Source organism: Telopea speciosissima, chromosome 1 (genome assembly GCF_018873765.1).
Source record: "Telopea speciosissima isolate NSW1024214 ecotype Mountain lineage chromosome 1, Tspe_v1, whole genome shotgun sequence".
NCBI lineage: Eukaryota > Viridiplantae > Streptophyta > Magnoliopsida > Proteales > Proteaceae > Telopea > Telopea speciosissima.
Window position 1 is genome coordinate 43,221,057 of NC_057916.1, and position 21,232 is coordinate 43,242,288.

General features: G+C 40.1%; 2 protein-coding genes and 1 long non-coding RNA gene across 4 annotated transcripts in view; 1 reads left to right on the top strand and 2 right to left on the bottom strand.

Moving 5' to 3' along the window:
- Nucleotides 1–21,232, bottom strand: part of LOC122672271 ((-)-alpha-terpineol synthase-like) — an 81,156-nt gene that overhangs the window by 4,123 nt on the left and 55,801 nt on the right. Inside the window, exons 2-3 of one of the 2 annotated variants that reach the window (XM_043869776.1) lie at nucleotides 948–1,224; nucleotides 33–408 (exon numbers count right to left, since the gene is read on the bottom strand). The exons of the other annotated variant lie outside the window; for it this stretch is intronic. Coding sequence (XP_043725711.1) covers nucleotides 33–408; nucleotides 948–1,224 — 653 coding nt within the window. The remainder of the gene's footprint in view (nucleotides 1–32; nucleotides 409–947; nucleotides 1,225–21,232) is intronic. 2 annotated transcript variants of the gene reach the window in all.
- Nucleotides 117–18,159, top strand: LOC122672286. Its single transcript, XR_006334432.1, has 2 exons — nucleotides 117–220; nucleotides 18,117–18,159. It is a non-coding gene; the product is annotated as an uncharacterized LOC122672286 (long non-coding RNA).
- Nucleotides 15,561–19,783, bottom strand: LOC122672262 (alpha-farnesene synthase-like). The gene is made up of 7 exons (XM_043869765.1): nucleotides 19,646–19,783; nucleotides 18,771–19,050; nucleotides 17,929–18,301; nucleotides 17,629–17,847; nucleotides 17,284–17,422; nucleotides 16,933–17,181; nucleotides 15,561–15,933 (listed from the first exon to the last, which is right to left on the bottom strand). Exons 1-7 carry the CDS (start codon nucleotides 19,769–19,771, stop codon nucleotides 15,613–15,615), a joined length of 1,707 nt encoding a protein of 568 aa, XP_043725700.1. The 5' UTR covers nucleotides 19,772–19,783; the 3' UTR covers nucleotides 15,561–15,612.

Below are 21,232 nucleotides of genomic sequence, written 5' to 3' on the forward strand. Positions count from 1 at the left end.
ACTAACTAATAATCATTTGGGGCTGGCCATACCTATATATTTCCTTGAGCTCTTCTTGATGGGTAGCTTGTACCATATTGAAGTTCAATTTGGCCAGTTCTAGTAAACTAGCATTTATATGCTTCTTTCTCTCATATGCGTTACCATACCACCTAGCTTCGGACCATTGCATCCTCCAGTGGGAAGGAACCTCCAAGGTATGGGCAATTTGTTCAGCAAGGTATGGGTCAATATTTCCCTTTACATCCTTTATTAGAGTTCTTCTAGAGAAAGCTGTAGCTTTGTACATCGTGCTTTCCCCCTCTAGAGCAAGATGTGAAGCTTCATACAAGCAAAGAATTCCTTTCACATCCTGAGAAAGGCTTGCTATGAAATTACCGGTTTCATCCATGAAGTTGTTAAACACATCTGCGTCTCACAGGTCGAAAAGATGTTGAAATTGGGATTTGGAATCTCTCTCTCTCTCTCTCTCTCTCTCTCTCTCTCTCTCTATATATATATATATATATATATATATATATATATATATATATATATATATAGGGAGAATGTTTTCTGTGCCGCAACGTAGGCTGCGCCCAGGCACATGGGGCTGCAACTCAGGGGGGCAGGGTGGTCATTGCGCCCACCCCCATCAGCCTGCATTGTGGCACAGAGAACATCACCCCATATATATATATATATATATATATATATATATATATATATATATATATATATATATATATATATCTTATGGAATCAATGGGTTTGTACGGATCTTTGTCCCCTCCATGTTCCCTGCCCGGGCCAGGTCCCCAGTGCCTGTAATAAGGGGGTGGGGGGGGGAATAACCACCCTACTCCTGCCCGAGTGTATCCACCCCCTTTAGCATAGACAAAGAGGGAGGGGGGGGGGGGGAACTGGTCGGGCAGAGAACTGGAGGAGATAATTTTTCGAGTTTGTACCTTGAGACACAAAATAGCCATGTTGCCTGAGGAGCCTGAAGCATAGAGCTGTAGAATGGAGATGATCAACACCACTAATTCTACCATTATTAATGTTAATGAATGATATCAAAGCATCCAATGCTTCCTTGATCTCCTTCTCAAAGTGATACTCCAAACCTAACCTTTGGAGGTCGTGAATCAAGTGGAGTTGAGCCAATGGGACCACCTCTTTATTATTTATGAGCATCTGTCTCACATCCTCCAGCTTCTCAACTCTTCTTTTGCAGGTGTCCCCCTATTTTATAAAAACAAAAAAAACTTGTGAATAATTTGAATACAATGGAGAAATCTCAAGGTATTTATTGCATATAGCCAATGTAAAGAACAGTTATCTCATCCTACAACAAAAAATAGAAAATGAAGAAACATAAAGGATAACAAATGTCAGAGAGGATCACTTAACTCAAGAGTCATATAGGACACTTAACTCTGGATTTCTTGGGAACTCACTCAACCAAACCAAGTGTAGGACTCAGTCCATGTAGCAATTCAGATCGTCTATAGCGCGCTGCCCATAGCCACCTGAGCGGTGCACAAACAGGGTGTAGCGTAATACCACCTTACCCCTGCCTAAGCGCCTTGCCCTAGCGGGGGAAGGCGGTCATTGTGTTGCACCCTGTTTGTGCGCCGCTCGACACTACTATAAGCGCATCCATGTCTTGTGAAAAGCGATCATGCGATCGTCCATGTAGACTAAGGTATTTGCATGCATACCACTATCCATAATGGCTTACTTAGTTTATGGATTTATTTATATAATATGGGATTGGTGATGCAAGAACTTGCTTGGAAGCAGGTCTACAGAGAAAGATTTCAAAGAGAGGAAATGTTTAGTTTGAAGATCAGAGGGTGACACAGTTACAACTTTGAAGTGAGACTTCTTGAGACCCGAGTCCTGAGACCTAAGTAAGTCCTAACATAATTTGTCGTCTTTAAATAGCGGAAAAAAGGGGCTGCATTATTGAATTTCTGTGGTTAGATTTTTATGGATTTGAAGGTGACTTGAAACTACTTCTTGTTAGGGTTAGGGTTTTAAGCACAAGGTTGCTTAAAGCATTACACCTGAGTATCTAGTTTGGAATACTCATTGATGCCTCCACTAGTATATATAGGAAAACTAGGGTTTAAGTCGGATGGGCTAATTACTAGATTGCCCCTCACGACTGGGCATTAATACAAGTAGGATTATATTAGAACATATAAAGGGATATTACATAAATACCCTTACAATCTCCTCCTATGTTCTACATATATCCATTACACATGTATAGGAACCATTGTTCAATCAGTAATTGAATCAATATAAATTGAATATCAATAATCCAATAAATCAAATAAGAAATAAGTAAACTTCAAGAAATAAAACTAGGGTTTTAGATTAAAACTAAATCCAACAATAAATCCGAAGTTCCACATGCAAGTGGTTAAACCAAAAGAAATAATCAAAAGAAAAAGTCCTTGCAATCCATGTGACTTTACTCATCAAGTAAGTCATCCTCATCGAGATCCGATTCAACCGTTCTCCTCCATCTTCGCCATTCTCTCGTAATTTGTCAAATATGAATTTCATAAGATATTATGAATTCAATCATTTGCACAATAGTATCTAGTTCAACAATAAGAACTTAGTACATTTCATATATGGTGAAGGTAAATCAAAAAACAATAAGTATCATCATCAAGTTTCTTTACAAGAACTCGATCCTATATAGTCTCTATCATAAGGATCATACCATGTTTCCATTTGGAATCTGTATTCGTCATATCAGTCATACATTTATGTTGTATCATCAAATTTGGAATGGTACACCATACTATGAAAGACATGTCATCAAATTTGGAATGACATAAAGACTAGCACAATATCATTGAAACATATCGAGATATTTTTCATATTCCTTTGTGGAATAACAAAGTAAGGAGACTTCACATGAAAATTTGCTACACCATCAAGTTTGGAATGGTTTCACAAACCCCCATACTTAGTAACCTAACTAAGTTATCGAAACATGTAAACATGTCCCAGAATGCTTACCAAGGCTAGATGAGATTCGAATAATTCAAAATAATATTGGGTTAGGTTAAGACCTGACTAAATGGTCTTTAACCCCATCTCCCTGTAGTTTTGAATGTTCGATCTTTGTTCAATCCCTTTGTAAGGGCATCGCCGTATTATCCTTGATCTCACATCAATCAAAGTGATAATCCCTTGTTACGTTCTATAATTCAGCATAGCCTATTTCAGCCTGATGTGTCTCCTCTTACCATTAAAGAGTGAGTTATTCACAATCGTCTTGGTTGCTTGATTATCATAGAATATAGATATAGAGTTTAACTTAAAACTCCTCAATGGAATATCCATGATCGATCCTTTATCCACTCTGCTTCATCTCCCTTGAAGCTAGAGCATAAAGTTCCGATTCCATAGATGACGAGCAATACTAGTCTGTCTTTTGGATTTTCATGCTCTGTTGCTCCTCCTAGTGTAAATACATAACCCTTTGGTGGATCTGCTTTGTCTCCCAAATCGAGCACCAAGATGCATCAGAATATCCTTCCAAAGTTGGAGGATGTCCATTATAACATAAAGCATAACCTTGAGTACCCTTAAGGTATCTCATCAGCCTCGATAGGGCATCCCAATGCTCTTTTCCGGATTACTAGTGAAACGACTCAGCATGCCTACCGTAAAGGCTATGTCGGCCTAGTGCAACTCATTGCATACATGAGACTACCAATCGGTTTAGAATAATCTAACTGATTCATGGTGTCATGTGTTAGGTTTCAACCGTTTGTTGTAGTCATAGGGTGTCTCAATCGGTTTACAATCCTTGTATCCCCAACTAGAAAGTAGCTTCTCAATGTAATGAGTCGACTAAGGTGATCCCTTGCTCACCTTGAAGCTTACTCTTATTCCAAGAATGGTGTCTACCACACCAAGATCTTTCACGTCAATTCTTTGGACAAGGTTTCTTTAATGTCACTCACTACGAGAGAGATCGGAACCTAGAATCAACATGTCGTCTACATACAAGCAAATAATCGCGACCTTGTTTGACTCGGACAAAAAATAAAGGCACTTATCCGAGTTGTTGGTTTGAAAACCAAGGCTCTTTACTTGCCTTGTCAAACTTCTCATGCCACAATTTAGGTGCTTGTTTAAGACCATAGAGAGATTTGTTTAATTTACAAACTCTTTTTCGGAACCTTCCATGACAAACCCTTCAGGTTGGTTCATGTAGATTTCTTCGTTAGATCTCCATTAAGGAAAGCCGTTTTACATCCATTTGATGCACAATATAGTGCTCAATAGATGCTATGGCAAGAAGAATCCTTATTGTTGCCAAATGGCGACCGGGGAGTAGATGTCAAAATAATCTATCCCTCTCACTGTTTATAGCCTTTAGCTACTAATCGTGCTATATACCTGGCTATAGACCCATCCGGATTAAGTTTCTTCTTAGATACCCACTTACACCCTATTGTCTTGGCCCCTCTAGGAGATCAACAAGGTGCGGTCTCATTCTCGCATTAAAGAGCTCATTTTCTCATCAATGGCTTCTTTTCATAACAGGAGTCCCTAGATCTCATCGCTTCCTTATAGGTGGATGGATCAGCCTCTAAATGGTAGGTCACAAAATCCTCACCAAAATTCTTGGGTACTCGATCTCTAGTAGATACTCTTCTAGATTCTCGATTTAAGGAGCATTGTGGGAGTAGTGTCGAAACAATTGGTTGATTCCAAAGGTAATTCGTAACCACTTACCAAACCAGGTAAGGTCAGGCCTTTATCTCTAAGGAATTTATCCTCAAAGAATATAGCATCCCTAGATTCTATCACCACATTGGTTGATAGATCCAAAAATCGGTCTGCAAAGATGTCTTTCCGCACAACCTAGATATACACAAGTGTTTGTTCTAGTTCCCACCTTAGGTCTCCTAGGGTCTTGTATCCTAACATAAGCTATACAGCCCCAAACCTTAAGAGTGTCATATCTACAGGATGATTATGCCATAGTTCATAAGGTGTAGAAGTCGGTTTTGAATGTGGTAGTCTATTTAGAATGTGATTTGCAAATCAACACTCGCTTCTCCCCAATAGCAAGAGGGCATACAGTTGTCAATAACATGGAGTTTAACATCTCTGTTAACGTCTGTTCTTTCTTTCAGCTATGCCATTTGATTGAGGTGAGTAAGGAGCGATAGTTTCAAGGATTATGCCGCAGAGGCACTGGAATTCCTTGAACTCTGTCAATTTGTATTCTCCTCCCCTATCACTTCTAAATCTTTTAATTTTCAAGTTCAACTGATTTTCTACCCTATTCTTGAAAATTTTAAATTTTTCAAAAGCTTCATCTTTAGATTTTAAAGGTATAAATGACATGATGATCTAGAAAAATCGTCTATAAATGTTATCAAATACTTCCGACCTCCTTTAGTTGTGTAGCTTTTAAAGTCACAAATGTCGAATGTATAAGTTCAAGAAGTTGAGTACTCCTAGAAACCGGTCCAACGGTTTTCTAGTTATTTTAGTTTGAGCACACACTTCACATCTGTTAAATCTAATTGAAGTGTCTAATGGTAAATTATGAGTTTTAGCTAGTTTGAGCATTTTCCTATAGTTCACATGCCCTAACCTACAATGTAGTATTTTGGGATCAAGTGAATTATGGTTAACCTGGTTTATTGTCTCATTAGCTAAACTCAACCTAAACATACCATTCAAATTATAAGCACATCCAAAATAAAAGGAGTTAACAGACAATGTTACTCTACCACTACTAAAAGTAATAGACATGCCAAAGATCAAGCAAAATTCCAATGAAAATTAAATTCTTTTTCAAAACCAGGAAAGATTTTAACATTTTTCAAAGTTAATATTTTACGATGATAGAACCAGGTTTTGTCCCTTGTTGAGCCACTTCCACGACGTCTCCATTTGCAATAAAGATCCCCGCTACTTGAACAACATCGGTGAGCGAGTCCTTGCTATTGCAAACATGACAAGTCGCTCTAGAGTCTAACCACCAATGAAGATGTCTGGCCAACCCCTTACCCTTGCCAACCATGGCAACAAAGTTAGTAGGCTCGAGTCTTGTCCACCAAACATGTGAACTTCCTTCTCGTGGTGTGTCGGTGTTCCCTTTCTTAGGACTCCTACACTCGATGCATAGTGACCCCACTTTCCACAGATGCGGCACTTGCCCCTCTTTTTAAAATTAGTCTTTTTGGCCTCCAACCGTTGGGGTTCTTTCTTAGGTGGCTTGGATGCCTAGGATATTTCTTGGGTTGTGAAACCAAATTGGCAGATGCCTGTTGTTGTTTCACCATCTCCAAGTTATTCTCGGCTCTGCTCTCATCTTCGATTCTAATGAACCGTTTGAGATCATCCAGCCCCACTTGTGTTTTTCTTTCGTGCATCTCGCTTTAAAGGAATGCCAGGTAGAGGGTAACTTAAAGATAATTGCACCCACTAAGAATGCATCAACAACGGGGATGTTTTCTTGGTTCAATTTTGTTCTCAAGTTCTCAAAGTCTCTACTTGTGGAAGTATCTCCTTATCTTCTTGAAACTTGAAGTCCATAAACTTGTCAACCAAGTGAGTTTTTGATAGGTCCTCCTCCTTTTTGAATTGGGCTTCTAGGTTTTCCCAAATCTCTTTTGCGGCCTCATATTTACTATAGGTCTCTCTGCCCTATCGATGAGCAGTTCAATAGGTAGTCTTTGCAAAAGTCTTCGTCACTTATCCATTGGGCTTGATTAGGTCCGTACAATCGAGAAAATTTATTTACTACTACAGTGTAGAAAATATTGAGGTACTTACCCAAACCGAGTCCTCCTTTTTCAAGAATCGAACTCGAGCCACTAAAGCTTTCCAATTTGATCATCTCAATTGGAACAGATGTTTCTCTATTGTTAAGTGATTTGTTTATATGTCCAAGTAAAAACTTAAATAAAAAATAAATACTTCAAAGAACAATCACACGAGATGGAGAACCCGGATTCGACGGCGAAAGAAAAGATCGCGATAGTGCGACGACGCGTCGGCGTTGGTGCTGACTCTAATGGTGTAGATCCGATTTGATTTTGTACAGCCGAAATCAAGAGGAAACAAGATTCTCACAAGTTCTTTTTAACTTTTGACTTTTGTTTTGTCTTTTTCTACCTTTCCTTTGTTTTTTTTTTTTTCAATGGTCAAATCAAAGGAAATAGAAAATAGCAAACTTTCTGCCAACGAATTTTTGCAAAATAAATATTCTGCAAAAGTCCCTTTCCCTTTCTCTCTCTTCTTTGCTTAAATCATTACACCCGAGTCTCTAGTTTGGAATACCTCAGACTGCTGCTCCAGCCTAAGTATATATAGGAAAACTAGGGTTTAGGTCGGATGGGCTAATTCTAGATTGCCCCTCACTTGACACAGGCATTAATACAAGTAGGATTATATTAGAACATATAAAGGGATATTACATAAATACCCTTACACTTCTAAGTTAACATTGGGAGCCTCAGCCGTAGGAATTAAGATGATATTTCCCCGATAAGAAATCAGAGAGAGGGGGCAGGGTTGAAGTTTAGCTCTTACCTTTTTTCTCGGTTGGTCCAATTGGTTCCTCTCCACTGATTGGATAGTCCAATGATTGGATAGTCCAATGAAATATCCGACAGCTGGGCTGGGCCGTGTTGCACACATTCTAACGGCTAACTACAAAGACCACCGTATCTCTGCCCAAGCGTCTTGTCCAAGTGGGGGAAAGGCGGTCTTTGCCCACGGCCTAGTGCCTGCGTAGTACAAGCTGGACGGGCAGCTGTGCCATAGAAGATCAAGATCCAATACCACTCACTCTTACTCCAGGGCAGTTAAGGATTCCCAACTTTGGGGCAAGCTCCACCACCCATGGATTCGGCTCCTCTCTAGCGCACTTGTGTGCCACATGGTGTCCAACATACATTGTGCGATTAAAAAGCTTCGATCCACACAGTCACACACATCCTGGTATAATGGCGTGTGGATTAAGGCCTTCTCAACCGCACGATGTGCGACACCGTGCCGCACGGGAGAGGAACTCAATCCGCCACCCATTTGATTTTGGAGCTATACCAACAAGTGGAGATTCACGACTGGAAGTTAGACTCTTCTATGATTTCCATGGTAAAGTCAAGGAAGTGAAAGGAGCAAAGTACGAAAGGGTGAATGGCTGATTAGTCGATTATGGTTTTTACTAGAGTGTTTTGTGTTTTAGTTATTAAACTTATAATATTAAAAATATAATTTTATCCATATTTGATAATACGGTATGGTTTCGATACATACCGATCTGTTTTAATTTAGAAACCCCGATACCATATTATACCAAATGTGTAACTATACGATGTTTTACGGTTTTATATGATAGGTTTCGATTTTGATAATACCGTTTCGATTCCAAATTGACATTCTAGTCGAGACGGGTAGTAGAGAGTGACTCTATCTAAGACAGCCAGCAGAGCCCAACTGCCATCTCAGTGAAAAGCAAAAGACTGTACAAAACTTTGCTGCTGCAAAATATCAGATGTAAAAAGTAAAAACAGGCCTCAAGGGAAGAAAATGGGAGGAGACGTAATAATTATTGAACAAAACCCCTCGTGACGTCCCATTCCTCCTTTATTGTTGATCCTACAAATACTGCGGGTGGTCTAGCTCACTTATGGTGATTGGATATTCAGATCGATGTTATCAATTTTTCTCAGTATTTTATTGATGCTAAAGTTTTTTTGCTCGGTTTACCTCCTTTCTTTCTTACTTGCGTTTATGGTGAAAACTAGAAGACATTTAAGGCAAGATATTTAGGATCAGATTCTTTCCTTTGGAGCTCATAGAATGGACGGTTGGGTCTCGGTCAATGATTTTACCTTACATGGATGGAGAAATCGGGTGGTACGTAGTTTCTCTCAATAGAGATTGTGATGTGTTTCAAAATTTCATTGATGATTGTAATTTTATCGATCATGGCTATACTTGAAATAATAAAAGGCAGGGGAAGGATAATATCCGTATCAGGCTGAATAGAGGTTTTGCTAATCCAAATTGGCTCCAAGATTTTCCTAATTTCTCGATTGTGGTCAAAGCTAGTCTGGGTTCCGATCATGCCCCCATTATTATTAATTCTTCAGGTTGCAAGCCAAGGCAGAACCGACCTTTCAAATTCGAAGATATGTGGTTTAGGCATCTCGACTTTGGCATGATTGCTAGCCAAGGCTGGTCTATTTCGGCTACTAGTTCCCCATCTCAACTTATTTCAAAAAAATTAGAAAATTCAAAAATTACTTTTAAAAGGTGGAATAAGGATTGTTTTGGAAACATTCACACAAAAATCAAGGAGTTCAAGGAAGAGTTGGACTTTATTCAAAGCTTACCGGAAGATTCTTTTTTCTCAAGAACAAGAGTCCAAGATCATATCTGCCCTTGAAAAGGAATTATACGAGATAAAATTCACTGGAGATAGAAATCCAGGGTCGATTGGCTTAAGAGGGACCGCAATTCTAGATTTTTTCATGTGTTGACTCTTAGAAGGCGGCATAACAACAAAATTTGGAAAATCAAGCACCCTGATGGATCGTGGACCCAATCAGAAGGTGAGGTGTAGGAAGTTTTATGTAACCACTTTAAGGGGATTTTCAAGGAAGATCCCAAGGATGATGCCGCTATTTCAAAAGTTCTCCAAAATGTGCATCCCTTGATTTCGGTGGACATGAATAGTGATCTTATCAAAATCCCGTGGAATTCACCAAGGAGATCCCCTCTTTCCTGTAATTTCATTAACTGTGCTCAAGCCCTTTCTTCCATTATCAACTCAGCTAGGTTGGTCTCATCCTTGATCCCCTTGACTTATGGGTTTACCGTTTGGGTGGACCCATTAGCTTGGTAGGCCTCTAAATTGAGTTTTGACTCAGTGCCAATGCCAAACAGACCCTAAGTGAGATTTGGTATAAGACTAAGACTTAGTCCTTAAGCCTCATTATTTTCTTCACCTACCCAAAACGTTGGAACTGTGGGAGCATTGAAGGCTTGGAGAAGAAGGGTTTGGAGAGGCTGTGGAGATGAAAAGCATTAAATAATCCATCCTTAAGGTAGGCATCTTCACCTTCCTCCCTCTCTTTTTCCATTTTAAGTTTGGGGGATCCCCTTGGGATCGATTCCAAGCTTGGGGTTTCTCTTGGAAACCCAATAATCCCTATTGAATGCTCCCTTTGAGACTCACATTCCCTTTCCTTAATGCCTTCATGGCTTGGATGACCCAAATGTTGTTCAAGCATTGAAACCTAGCTTAGGTTTGGAAAAAAACCTTGGAGATGGATCCCAATCCCTTGAATCCCCTTACCTTCTTTGAGGACCATGTGTGTTGGACCTCCAACGACGGTTTGAGCTCACATCCCCAACCCTAGGACCTCTATGGATCCATGAATGAAGGGCTAGAGGTGATAATCTCCGTAGTTTTCAAAAGAATGGCAGCGGACGAACGACCGGACTCACTATCATGTATCCGCCCGTTAGTCCATTTAGTCTAACCTGGTTGTTTAATCTGGACGGAGCCACGAGCGGACCCACCTAGGTGAATCCGCCCGTAGCTCAGGTTGCTCTCGGGTGTGTCTCAGGGTTTGGACAGATGCACAAGCGGATCCATGTTCTGCATCCGCTTGTGAGTCCGTTCCATATATTTTATGGGTATGGCTTGGACGGATCCACGACCGGACTGACCTGGTTGACTCTGTTTCTTCATCCGCCCCTGCTGTCTGGGCCCAAACTTCAATTAAATTATTGGGACCCTTTGTGGGACCCACTTATACATTTTTAACACTACTTCCACGCGTTCTCAGACTTCAGAAGCTGTATGGGAGTGCGTGTGCTAGAGCAAACCTCACCGAACGACAAGCAAACGAACTGTGAGTGGGTTTTGGGTGATGTTTAGGTTTGACATAAACATATATATATATATATATATATATATATATATATATATATATATATATATATATATATATATATATATATATATATATATATATATATATATAGATACAATCATATGGATTATATAATGGTATATGTGCTTGCATCCATTCTTGTCATGTTGCATTTTGCATATAAAATCATATTTAATATAAATGGATGAAATGTGGATATGATGCTTTACATTGTTATATTGGGTTACGGTCCCGGGTATGCCGGTGCTGGAACCTCGAAGTTCTTATGATTATATTCATTGCTTGTCATCCTGGTCTGTATGCGTCGTGCCGTGCTGGTACCCAGGTGTTAGATGGAATGGGAGGTTGATGCACCTAGAATACCTCTTGGGGATGATAGAATTGCATGTAGTATATCTGTGGTTAGGAATTATACTCCCTTATGCTACGACCCTTGCCAACAGAGGTTTACGTGTTGGATAGTCGGAGCACCTGATGTCTGTGGAGGTGGGAGAGGCCAGGTCAGGGGTAGTAACGGCTATTTGAGGTCTACCATTGGGTGGTCTATGGCTTCTACCGGCGTAGGTCCCTTGTTATAATTGAGGTTTCACTGGGGCGATAGGATAAGTGACCCTCAGTCTCTCCTGAGTTATCACAGTAACATATACCATGACTTAGACTGTTTGTTAGGTAGAAAATATATATTTAACATTGCATGCATCATGGACTATGTGTGATTGTGTGTATGTGCACTCCCTTTTTCCCTCACTGGCTCAGTGGAGCTAACCCCCTGTGTACACAACTTTTTATATTTTGATGCAGGTGATGGATATTTGGCCTGCCTAGATGTACAATCGATGGAGTATGATTGTATTGATACAGAGGAGCCTGGGTACGTGTCAGAGGAACACGGCGATGGTTGCCCCTGTAATGATTGTGCTTATGGGCACTGATGTTACTTGAGGATTTTCCTAACCTATTGATTCTTTTGGGGCATTGTGCCCGTTTTAAACACTTTCTGTAAATAGCTTACTATTATTTTGAATAGTTATATCATGGTCAGCTGATGATAAACACTAACTATTATTTTATCACTTAGACGGCTGAACATACTGTAACTGCTTATGTAATTAATGCTTTCGCTTATGATAACTTTGACAATTAATGAAAAAATTTATTTCTTTGCTCAAATGTAACTATTTGGGTGGGCCCTTGGGTGGTGACTATGCACTAGGACACTGTGTCGTTGATCCTGTTAGGTATTGGGGTGATGTGTGTCATCCTAATCACCCTCTTGACTGTGCTTATGACATAAGCTTGGGATAGGGGCGTGACACGAGTAACTCTGTTCAATGTGGTAAAATGCATGCTCTATGCCCTAAGATTTCACACATAAATGTGCTCATCAAATGCCTTTCGGTGGTGAAATTCCTTGGTTTGTGAGGCAATTCTGATTGGTCTTAAATCTTTTTTCTTTGTTCAATTCATTGGAAGATTTCGCATTGCTTTGGGAAGCAAATTCGGTGGCGGACTATCTAGCGAAGTTGGCGGTGAGAAGTGGGAATTCCTCCCATGTAGTGGCATCTTTCCCTGATTTTGTGAATAACATCTTATCGGAGGGTGCTTTAGGCAGACCTAGATATAGATTTGGTTAGGGAGGGGCCTGTTTCCCCTCTTGTCATTTGGGTAGGGCCCGCATAGGTATCCTTGCATTTTTGTTTTTGTATTCGTCTGGGTATGCCTAGACGTTAAATAGTTGTCTTCATTTTTCTTCTTATAATTTATTTTATTGCTGATCTTTAGCAAAAGCAACAGTCCTATAATCGATATCCATTGGTAGATGACACTAGTTGATCCCACCAGTGGATCAACTGGCACCGGTCGATTGGCCAGTGGTACAAGTCCTATAACTGATTATCTGGCCATAGATTGTACAAACCTAACCGATCGATCGATGGTGATCCGAGAACTGTTCTTCGGTTCAGGTACTGACCAACACTGTCCTAAGGTCATTTATGTTCCATAGGGAAGTTAGGGAATCATCCTACCTTCCATCAAAGCCTAACTAACCTTAGTTCTACCATATGAAATGGGAGTTATAATCGAATCTCCGATCTCAAACCTAAAACCTAGGTTTTTGACAGAATCACCCAAACCGTGTGGAATTCAGCTATCACTTGTTTGAGAGTGTGCAAGAGAGTTTAGCACTCTCAATTGATCACACACCAGCTGGCCACAAGGCTCAACATTGGGTTTCAATAGAAATCCAGCCAAAAATCCCTAACCCTAGGCCTTACAAATCTCAAAAATGAAGAGGGGAAGATGGGGAACAAGTGATCCTACCTAGGATTGCATGGAGATCAAGACCAATGTGGATCCGAGCTCTTCTCCTTTCTTTCCTTCCTTCCTCTCCCTTTCCCAGTTTCTAGTTTGTGAGTTATGAGCCTTTAAAGGCTCATTCCTTATATATAGGCATAAACAACTAGGGTATGTTTGCCTAAATAATTCATTTTCATCAAAACACATTAATTCTCTTGTCGGACCACACGGGTCCACTACCTTAACTTCATATGGGGTATGAAGTTGCAGATGGATCTCATAATATGATGAGATACGCGAAGAAGGGCTTAACATGGAGCACTGGGTCCCACAAAACAATTCACATTGGGAATTTTAGCACCTTTGGATGAAGCATCTTGTTGATTAGATGATTGACCAGTTGGATCGATCGGTTGATCATTTCTGCACTGCCAACTATGCCCTTTTTCCATTGTTCTGGCCTACTCTAAAGGGTGTTTTGGTAGGAGTTTGTGCACAATAAAATGATAATATTCTACTATACCTTTATAGGTTAAAGCAACATGATTCGGTTACTTACTACCAATCATCTGGAAGTCTATGCGGATATGTCCTTTTGCTCCCTTCACACCATGAGCATGTACATGGAGGGTAGTCAGCATATCTACCTGACTCCTTGACTGCACAACCCATATGTTACCGGTGTCGATGGTCACTGGAGCAGCACCTATTATGAATAGTTAAAATTAGATTTGTTTTGGCACGGGTGTAACCGAAATTTTGACTCTTGGAGATCCCTTTTTGTGACAAGAGATGAACTTCAATTCTGAATTTATTATCATGCTGCCTCTTATTCCTTTCCCACTAGATGCTGGAGGCTATTAAAACCAAACCAGTTGCCTAGGGATGTTTAAGATTTATGCCACACATAAGGCCATGCTAGGAATCGAATCAGGCCATTACCAAGTAACACCGCAACAAGATGTGAACCTATGCCAGAGGTTGGACGAGAATTTGCACTCTAAGAAAATATGATTCAAAGATTCACCTACCTCTCCATACAAATTGCATTTTGAGGCAAGGTGTGTGTCCGGATCGGGTCTTAACACAACTAGATAACTATTGTCCTTGTGCATTTATTATCTAACATGTGGCAAAGTGAGAGTGGCCAACCTAAACTCTCCCTCATTCTTCTCTCTCTCGCTATCTCTCTGTCTCTGTCTCTGTCTCTCTCTTCGGACTTCAACCCCACCTATTCTATGGAATAATAGAAACAACTTTGTTTTCCAACAAATCCATCCAAATCCCATCTCTCTCCTCAATAATATCAAAAAATGGAAATATGATCTCCGCATTTCCTCCTATACTATTGCCATCCTACCATAACCCCCAATTACTGAACCATTAAATCCTAAAGACTATCTTAATATGCATATTGATAACTGCATGATCATTATCACTGATGAATGCTTTGATCCTATAACTAATGAAGCAAGACCACAGGAACCAACGGATCCCGCCCCCAAGGCGGAGAAACCCAAATCCAAAGGCCGTGGTACCTACAACAACCAGTGGCTGAGTTTCCCCAACCTGGGTGACACAACCAGCGGCCGAGCAACATCGACTAAGGTGAGGCCACCAGTGACCGAGGTGACACCTCTAATGGCCGAGCTGCCCTAGCTAGAAGAGAGAAAATGAGACGGGGATACGGATTTTTACTCCCTTGGATCCATTCGGACCCACAGGAGTAGTGGGCAACTGATATGCATAAAATCAGTCCACCTATGGGTTATCGACACGTGGTAGAAGGCCAAGTCAAAGTGGAAGCTTAGGTTAAAGCTACTATGACCCTTTGGGACTCAAACTCTTTACCGTCATGCTGCTAGCGCAAAGAGATCAAGGATTCTCTATAAAGACCACTTTCCTCTTTTGTCTCCTACTGAGAATCAGATTTCTCCACCACCCATCCTACAAATAGGAAGGTAGGGTACAAGGTAAACCACACACAATTACTCTTTTAAGCTCTTGCTCTTTCAGTTTCCCAGCTCTTAATACAGCTGCTCGGATTTCTGACTTTAACATCAGAGATTCCCCCTTAGAGTTCGTCCCGACCCACTCTCTTAGTTCTTCGCTCTTGGTGCACAGGTCTCTTCCCTGCACGACGATTCAAATTTTAGCAGCAACAAAATGTTTTTAGTATAATTCTTTGTTTTTTTAGAATTATTTTTTTGGGAAACACATCTTTGATTTACAGGTGAAATATTTGGTAGTTTAAAAGAAAGAGCTCATAAGCATTTGAAACATTCAAACAAAACCACCAATACAATCATCATGTTAATGATCTCCTTCCTTTGTTTGTGGCGATAAATTAAACATCACCGTATTAAATGGAGTCAGTTTCATCGAGATGAAGTTGGATAGGTTGAACTAACAAAGATAGTACATTATTTCTAGTTTCACGGTCTTGAACCCCAAAGCCATCTCCATATTGGTAAATAAAATGAGCCACCCGTGCAACGTTGTAAGTGAAATTAAGAAACACAGGAGGAAAATGCGATGAATGGGAGATGCATTTTTCATTCATTTTCTTCCATGTGTCCACTATCATGTCTTTTATGTGCTCTCGAGCTATCTCTTCAGAAACTTCTGCTTCTCTCATGTAACAAAGGATTGACGATGGAGCATCACCTCTCTCCAACTCCGCCTGGAAAAACACCCCATGCTCATATTACCAAAATAATCCAAAATACATTATATACAAATCATTAGGGGGTGGGAAACGGGTGATAATCATTGGGGGGGGGTCGCACTGATTGCGCTCCATGGCCAGAATGGGAGATTATTTAAAAGGGTAAGAGAGTTGTACAATGTCAGCTTAATTCTAAAATTGCATATAGGCACTCCTCATAAGACTCAAATTACTATAGCACCACCCCTGTAAAATGTCTCATATACTCCCCCTATTTTTAGGGTTTTCTCATATTACCCCTCCTACAAGGCATGAAACTGCACAATGTCCGTGTAGCAAACCCTCTCCCTATTTAAAATTAAATTTGTTGTGGCCATGGTGTCATGCAATTTTAAACCCATCGATTCAAGCTTAAATCAATTTCATCCCTGAAATAGCATAACCCCTAAAAATTAGAAAAATCCCCATCCAACTAATGGAATGTATACTAAAACCTACTAAATTGCTATCCCTTTCCAAAATGAGAAATGTTGACATTGAACGTTGAAGACAAATGTTCAAAAATTTGATTAGTAGGTATTCTAAGAGTCCCACGAAGCAAGGGTTGGAGACTCTTGATGCAGGCCAGCACCAAGACCACTTGGACCACTAATTAATTGTTAGACGATAGGCTCGTATTGCTAAGCCTTGGGCTAGACTTCAGCTTGAATACATGCCGATCTTCTAACAATTATTTGGTGATCAAGGTGGTCTTGGTACGGGCCTGCATCAACTCTCTTGTCATCACTGTGTAACCGGTGTGGCTCTGTATTAATTGTACTATCATTGTGATGGGAAATTTAGGACCTTTTATGTGCAACTTAAAAGAAAAATGCAGAAGGGCGAAGGAGAGATAGAGTTTGTGTGGGACAGAAGTCCCATCGCATAGTCACATCACCACCGGTGAGGGAAATTTTCCTACTCTACTAGTAAAGGAAAACTTTTGCCATTAATTTTGGTAGGTAGAGTACTTACTGCTGAAGTCCCCAAATCATTGCAAAGTCGTATGATCATTGATGGATGGTACACAAGATCCCGATTGGTCTCCAGGAAACCCACTCCATCATTGCTCGTCTCTTGGGCTAGAGCAAAATATGAATGAATTATAAGGATGGCCCCTGAGGATGAGATCCATGCATTGTCTAGATATTCTTGTAGAGATGGTGAGTATCCACTATTGTACCACTTGGCTTCCACTAATAATGATTTACAAAAATCTGTCCACTGAGTTCAATCAAATTTATCAAAAAATATGACTTTGGAATTGAGAAAATAAATACTGGAAAAGGAAAAAAAATAATTTAAAGAACCAATATACTTAATTACCACTTTCTTAAGATGTACCATGATATTCCTATTCTGGTCTTTTTGAACGCCACTGGAGATTTCATTAGTTGTTCCATGAAGTTCTACAAAACATATCTTCATATAGTCTGGAAGGTGATCAATTTTCTTGTCTTCCCAACTGGAGAAGGAAAATAGTTGGATATGTTGAGTAATATATTCAGAGGCTGTGTTTGGTATGCATTCCTAGAATGCATTCTAGGCCAATTTCACATTCTTGGAGGATAAAACCAACTATTTTTTTCATCCGAGAATGCAAAATCTACCTAGAATGCTTACCAAATGCAGTAAGTCTTCTAATTTTTTATTTAGTCTCTCAACGCTTACCTTTCAACTGCATCGGTGAATTGCTCTAGTTCATCCAATGAGCCATAAATATCATAAATATCATCAATTAGGAGAATAAGATTGATGATTTTCGTCAACCATTTTCTTAGACAACCATATTGAGGCTCAAAAGCTGTTCCCACTGACCATAAGAAACACTCCACTAATCGTTGCCTTGCAAAGCTCAATTTCTCACCAAGGCCCTCGTTCTTCCACCACCTACACAACAATACGTAGAGAAATAATTAAGATAAATATTTCTGATCATCACTTGAGTTCTTATCAAACACATGACCTTACCCATATATTTCCTTGAGCTCTCCTTGATGGGTAGCTTGAACCATGTTGAAGCTCAATTTGGCGAGTTCCAGTAAAGTAGGGTTTATATTCTCCCTTCTCTCATATGCATTAATGTACCACCTAGCTTCCGACCATGGCACCCTGCAGTGGGAAGGAACCTCCAGCGCATGGGCAATTTCTTCATTGAGGTATGGGTCCATATTTCCCTTGAGATCCTTTAAAATTTTGCTAGAGAAAGCTTTAGCATTTTCCATCATGTTTTCACCCTCTATAGCAAGGTGTGAAGCTTCATATAAGCCAAGCATTCCTTTAAAGTCCTGAGAAAGGCTTGTCATGAAATTACCAGTGTCATCCATGAAGCTGCTAAACAAATCTGCATCTCATAGATCAAAAAGGTATTATTTGTTAGAAAAACAACGCCCATAATGGTGATTTTACAGAAGAAATTGCAAAATGACAGAGAACACACATGCACAAGACAAGATTTACGTGGTTCACCCCCAAGAAGGAAGGCTACATCCACGGCCGAGTGATAGTACGAATCCACTAATCTGTGAAGCAAAATTAAACCCACTCATCCATCTCTCAAAGAGATAAAAACTCTAACCCCAGAAAGTACAAAATTGCCCCTTCTAATCCATCCGGTTCGGACTTGAACCGAAATAGGTCGAAATAAATATCAAATCGAAGCTCTTGACGAGAAGAATCACCACAACACTTTCTGAATTGAGATCAAGCTTCACCAATAACATTATTGACTCTTAAAGACTTTGTCAAATTTGTATCCTATTTCTTAATGAAATCAATGGTGTGGGGGAGGGGGAGGGGGTGGGTAGATGTACCTTGTGACACAAAATAGCCATGTTGCCTGAGCTGCCTGAAGCATAGGGCTGTAGAATGTAGATCATCATCACCACTAATTCTACCATTATTAATGTTAATGAATGATATCAAAGCATCCAATGCTTCCTTGATCTCCTTCTCAAAGTGATACTTTAAACCTAACCTTTGGAGATCGTGAATCAAGTGGAGTTGAGCCAATGGGACCATCTCTTTATTATTTATGAGCATCTGTCTCACATAGTCCTTCTGCTTCTCAACTCTTCTTTTGTAGGTTTCCCCCTATTTTATTAAAAAAAAAAAAAAAAAAAAAAAACTTGTGAATAATATAAATACAATGCAGAAATCTCAAGGCATTTATTGCATATAGCCAATGTAAGGAATAGTTATCTCATCCTACAACAAAAAATAGAAAATGAAGAAAAGTAAAGGATAACAAATGTCAGAGAGGATCACTTAACTCAAGAGTCATATAGAACACTTAACTCTGAATTTCTTGAGGACTCACTCAACCACACCAAGTGTAGGACTCAGCCCATGTAGCAATTCAGATCATCTATGGCGCACTGCCCGTAGTGGCTTGAGCGGCACACAAACTAGGTGTAGCGCAATGATTGCCTTACCCCTACCCGAGTGCCTTACCTTAGCGAGGATAAGGTAGTCATTAGGTTGCGCCCTGTTTGTGCGCCGCTCAGACCGCTATGAGCAACGTGCTGTAGACGATCATGATCCGTCCATGTAGACTAGGGTGAGTCAAAATCAGCATGCATGCATGTAAATATATATATATATATATATATATATATATATATATATATAATAAAAAAAAAAAAATACCAAAAAAAAAAAAAACTAGCAATTGCTAAATCTCTCTCACCGAGAATTTGTTGTGAATGGATTGCACAAAATCAGAATCCCAAATGTTTGGCTTGTAATTGCCTGTTCGCCTCTCCTTGGCACCATCATGGTTAACACGCTTAGGCGCAGCTATGATACCCTCCATAGTGGCTTACTAGCTTACGGATTTATTTATATAATATGAAATTGATGATGCAAGAGCTTGCTTGGAAACAGGTCTACAGAAAGATTTCGCAGAGAGGAAGTGTTTAGTTTGAAGGTGAGAGAGTGACACAGTTACAACTGAGAAGTGAGACTTCTTGAGACCCGAGTCCTGAGACTTAAGTAACTCCTAACATAATTTGTTGTCTATATATAGAGGAAAAAATGGGATTGCATTATTGAATTTATGTGGTTACGTAGCAATAACGCGAAAATATCTATTAGATTTTTATGGTTTTGAAGTTGACTTGAAACTACGTCTGAGTCAACATTGGGAGCCTCAGCCAGCCGTAGGAATTAAGAAGATATTTCCCAATAAGAAATGAGAGAGGGGAAATATCACCTCCAGTTTGTTGATCGGCCCAGTTCTCCAGTTCTTAGATGACCCCCCAGCCAGCCGTAGGAATTAAGAAGATATTTCCCAATAAGAAATGAGAGAGAGGGGGCAGGGTTGAAGTTTAGCTCTTACCTTTTCTCTCGGTTGATCCGATTGGGTTCCTCTCCACTGATTTATGCGGTCAGATACCTCATTGAACTGGCCACTTAGTGGAGTGGAACAGGACACCTTTCGATCTCGACACATTTGTATATTATTTTACAATAATTTTAAAATTTGACTCCATTTTTTTCTGGAAAGAGAGCTTCCCACGTCGAAAATGTATGTAGGGGAATCTGTTATCTGACATTAATCGTGACACAAGAAAAACTTTATCAAAAAAAAGACAGGTGTGGAAAAACAGAGAATATATATATTTTTTTGATAAAAAAAGAAAAAAAGAAAAAAAAATAGAGAGAGAATATTAGTACAGGATCCACATGGTCACCATGTGAATCACACCGTGAGCGTGACCCAGTTTAGGAAAACATACCCCGTTGATGGGCCTTGGGCTTTAAATTTTGAAGTGGATAGGTATGAAAATTTTTGTCAAGATACTTGCATATGTAAAATGAATCTTACTTAGCATATCCTTCTTCTTCAAGCTTGTCACTGACTCTTACTTTGACGTCTTCGCCATGTTATCACTCGGATTTGGATTGTCTACGGTGCGGCTGCCCTATCCTGCCCAAGCGCCTTGCCCAAGTGGGGATAAGGCAGTCTTTACGCATGGCCCTGTACTTGCATTGCACAAGCCGGACGGGCAGCTGCACCGTAGAGGATCGAGATCTGTTACTACCCACTCGTACTCCAGGGCATTACAAGATTCCCGACTTTGGGGCAAGCTCTGCCACCCATGGATTCGGCTCCTCTCAAATGCACTTGTGCGCCTCACGGTGTGCAACGCACATCATGCGATTAAAGAGCTTCGATCCACACAATCAAACACATCCCGGTGCAATGGCGTGTGGATCAAGACCTCCCCAACCGCATGATATGTGTTGCACACCGTGCCGCATGGGAGAGGAG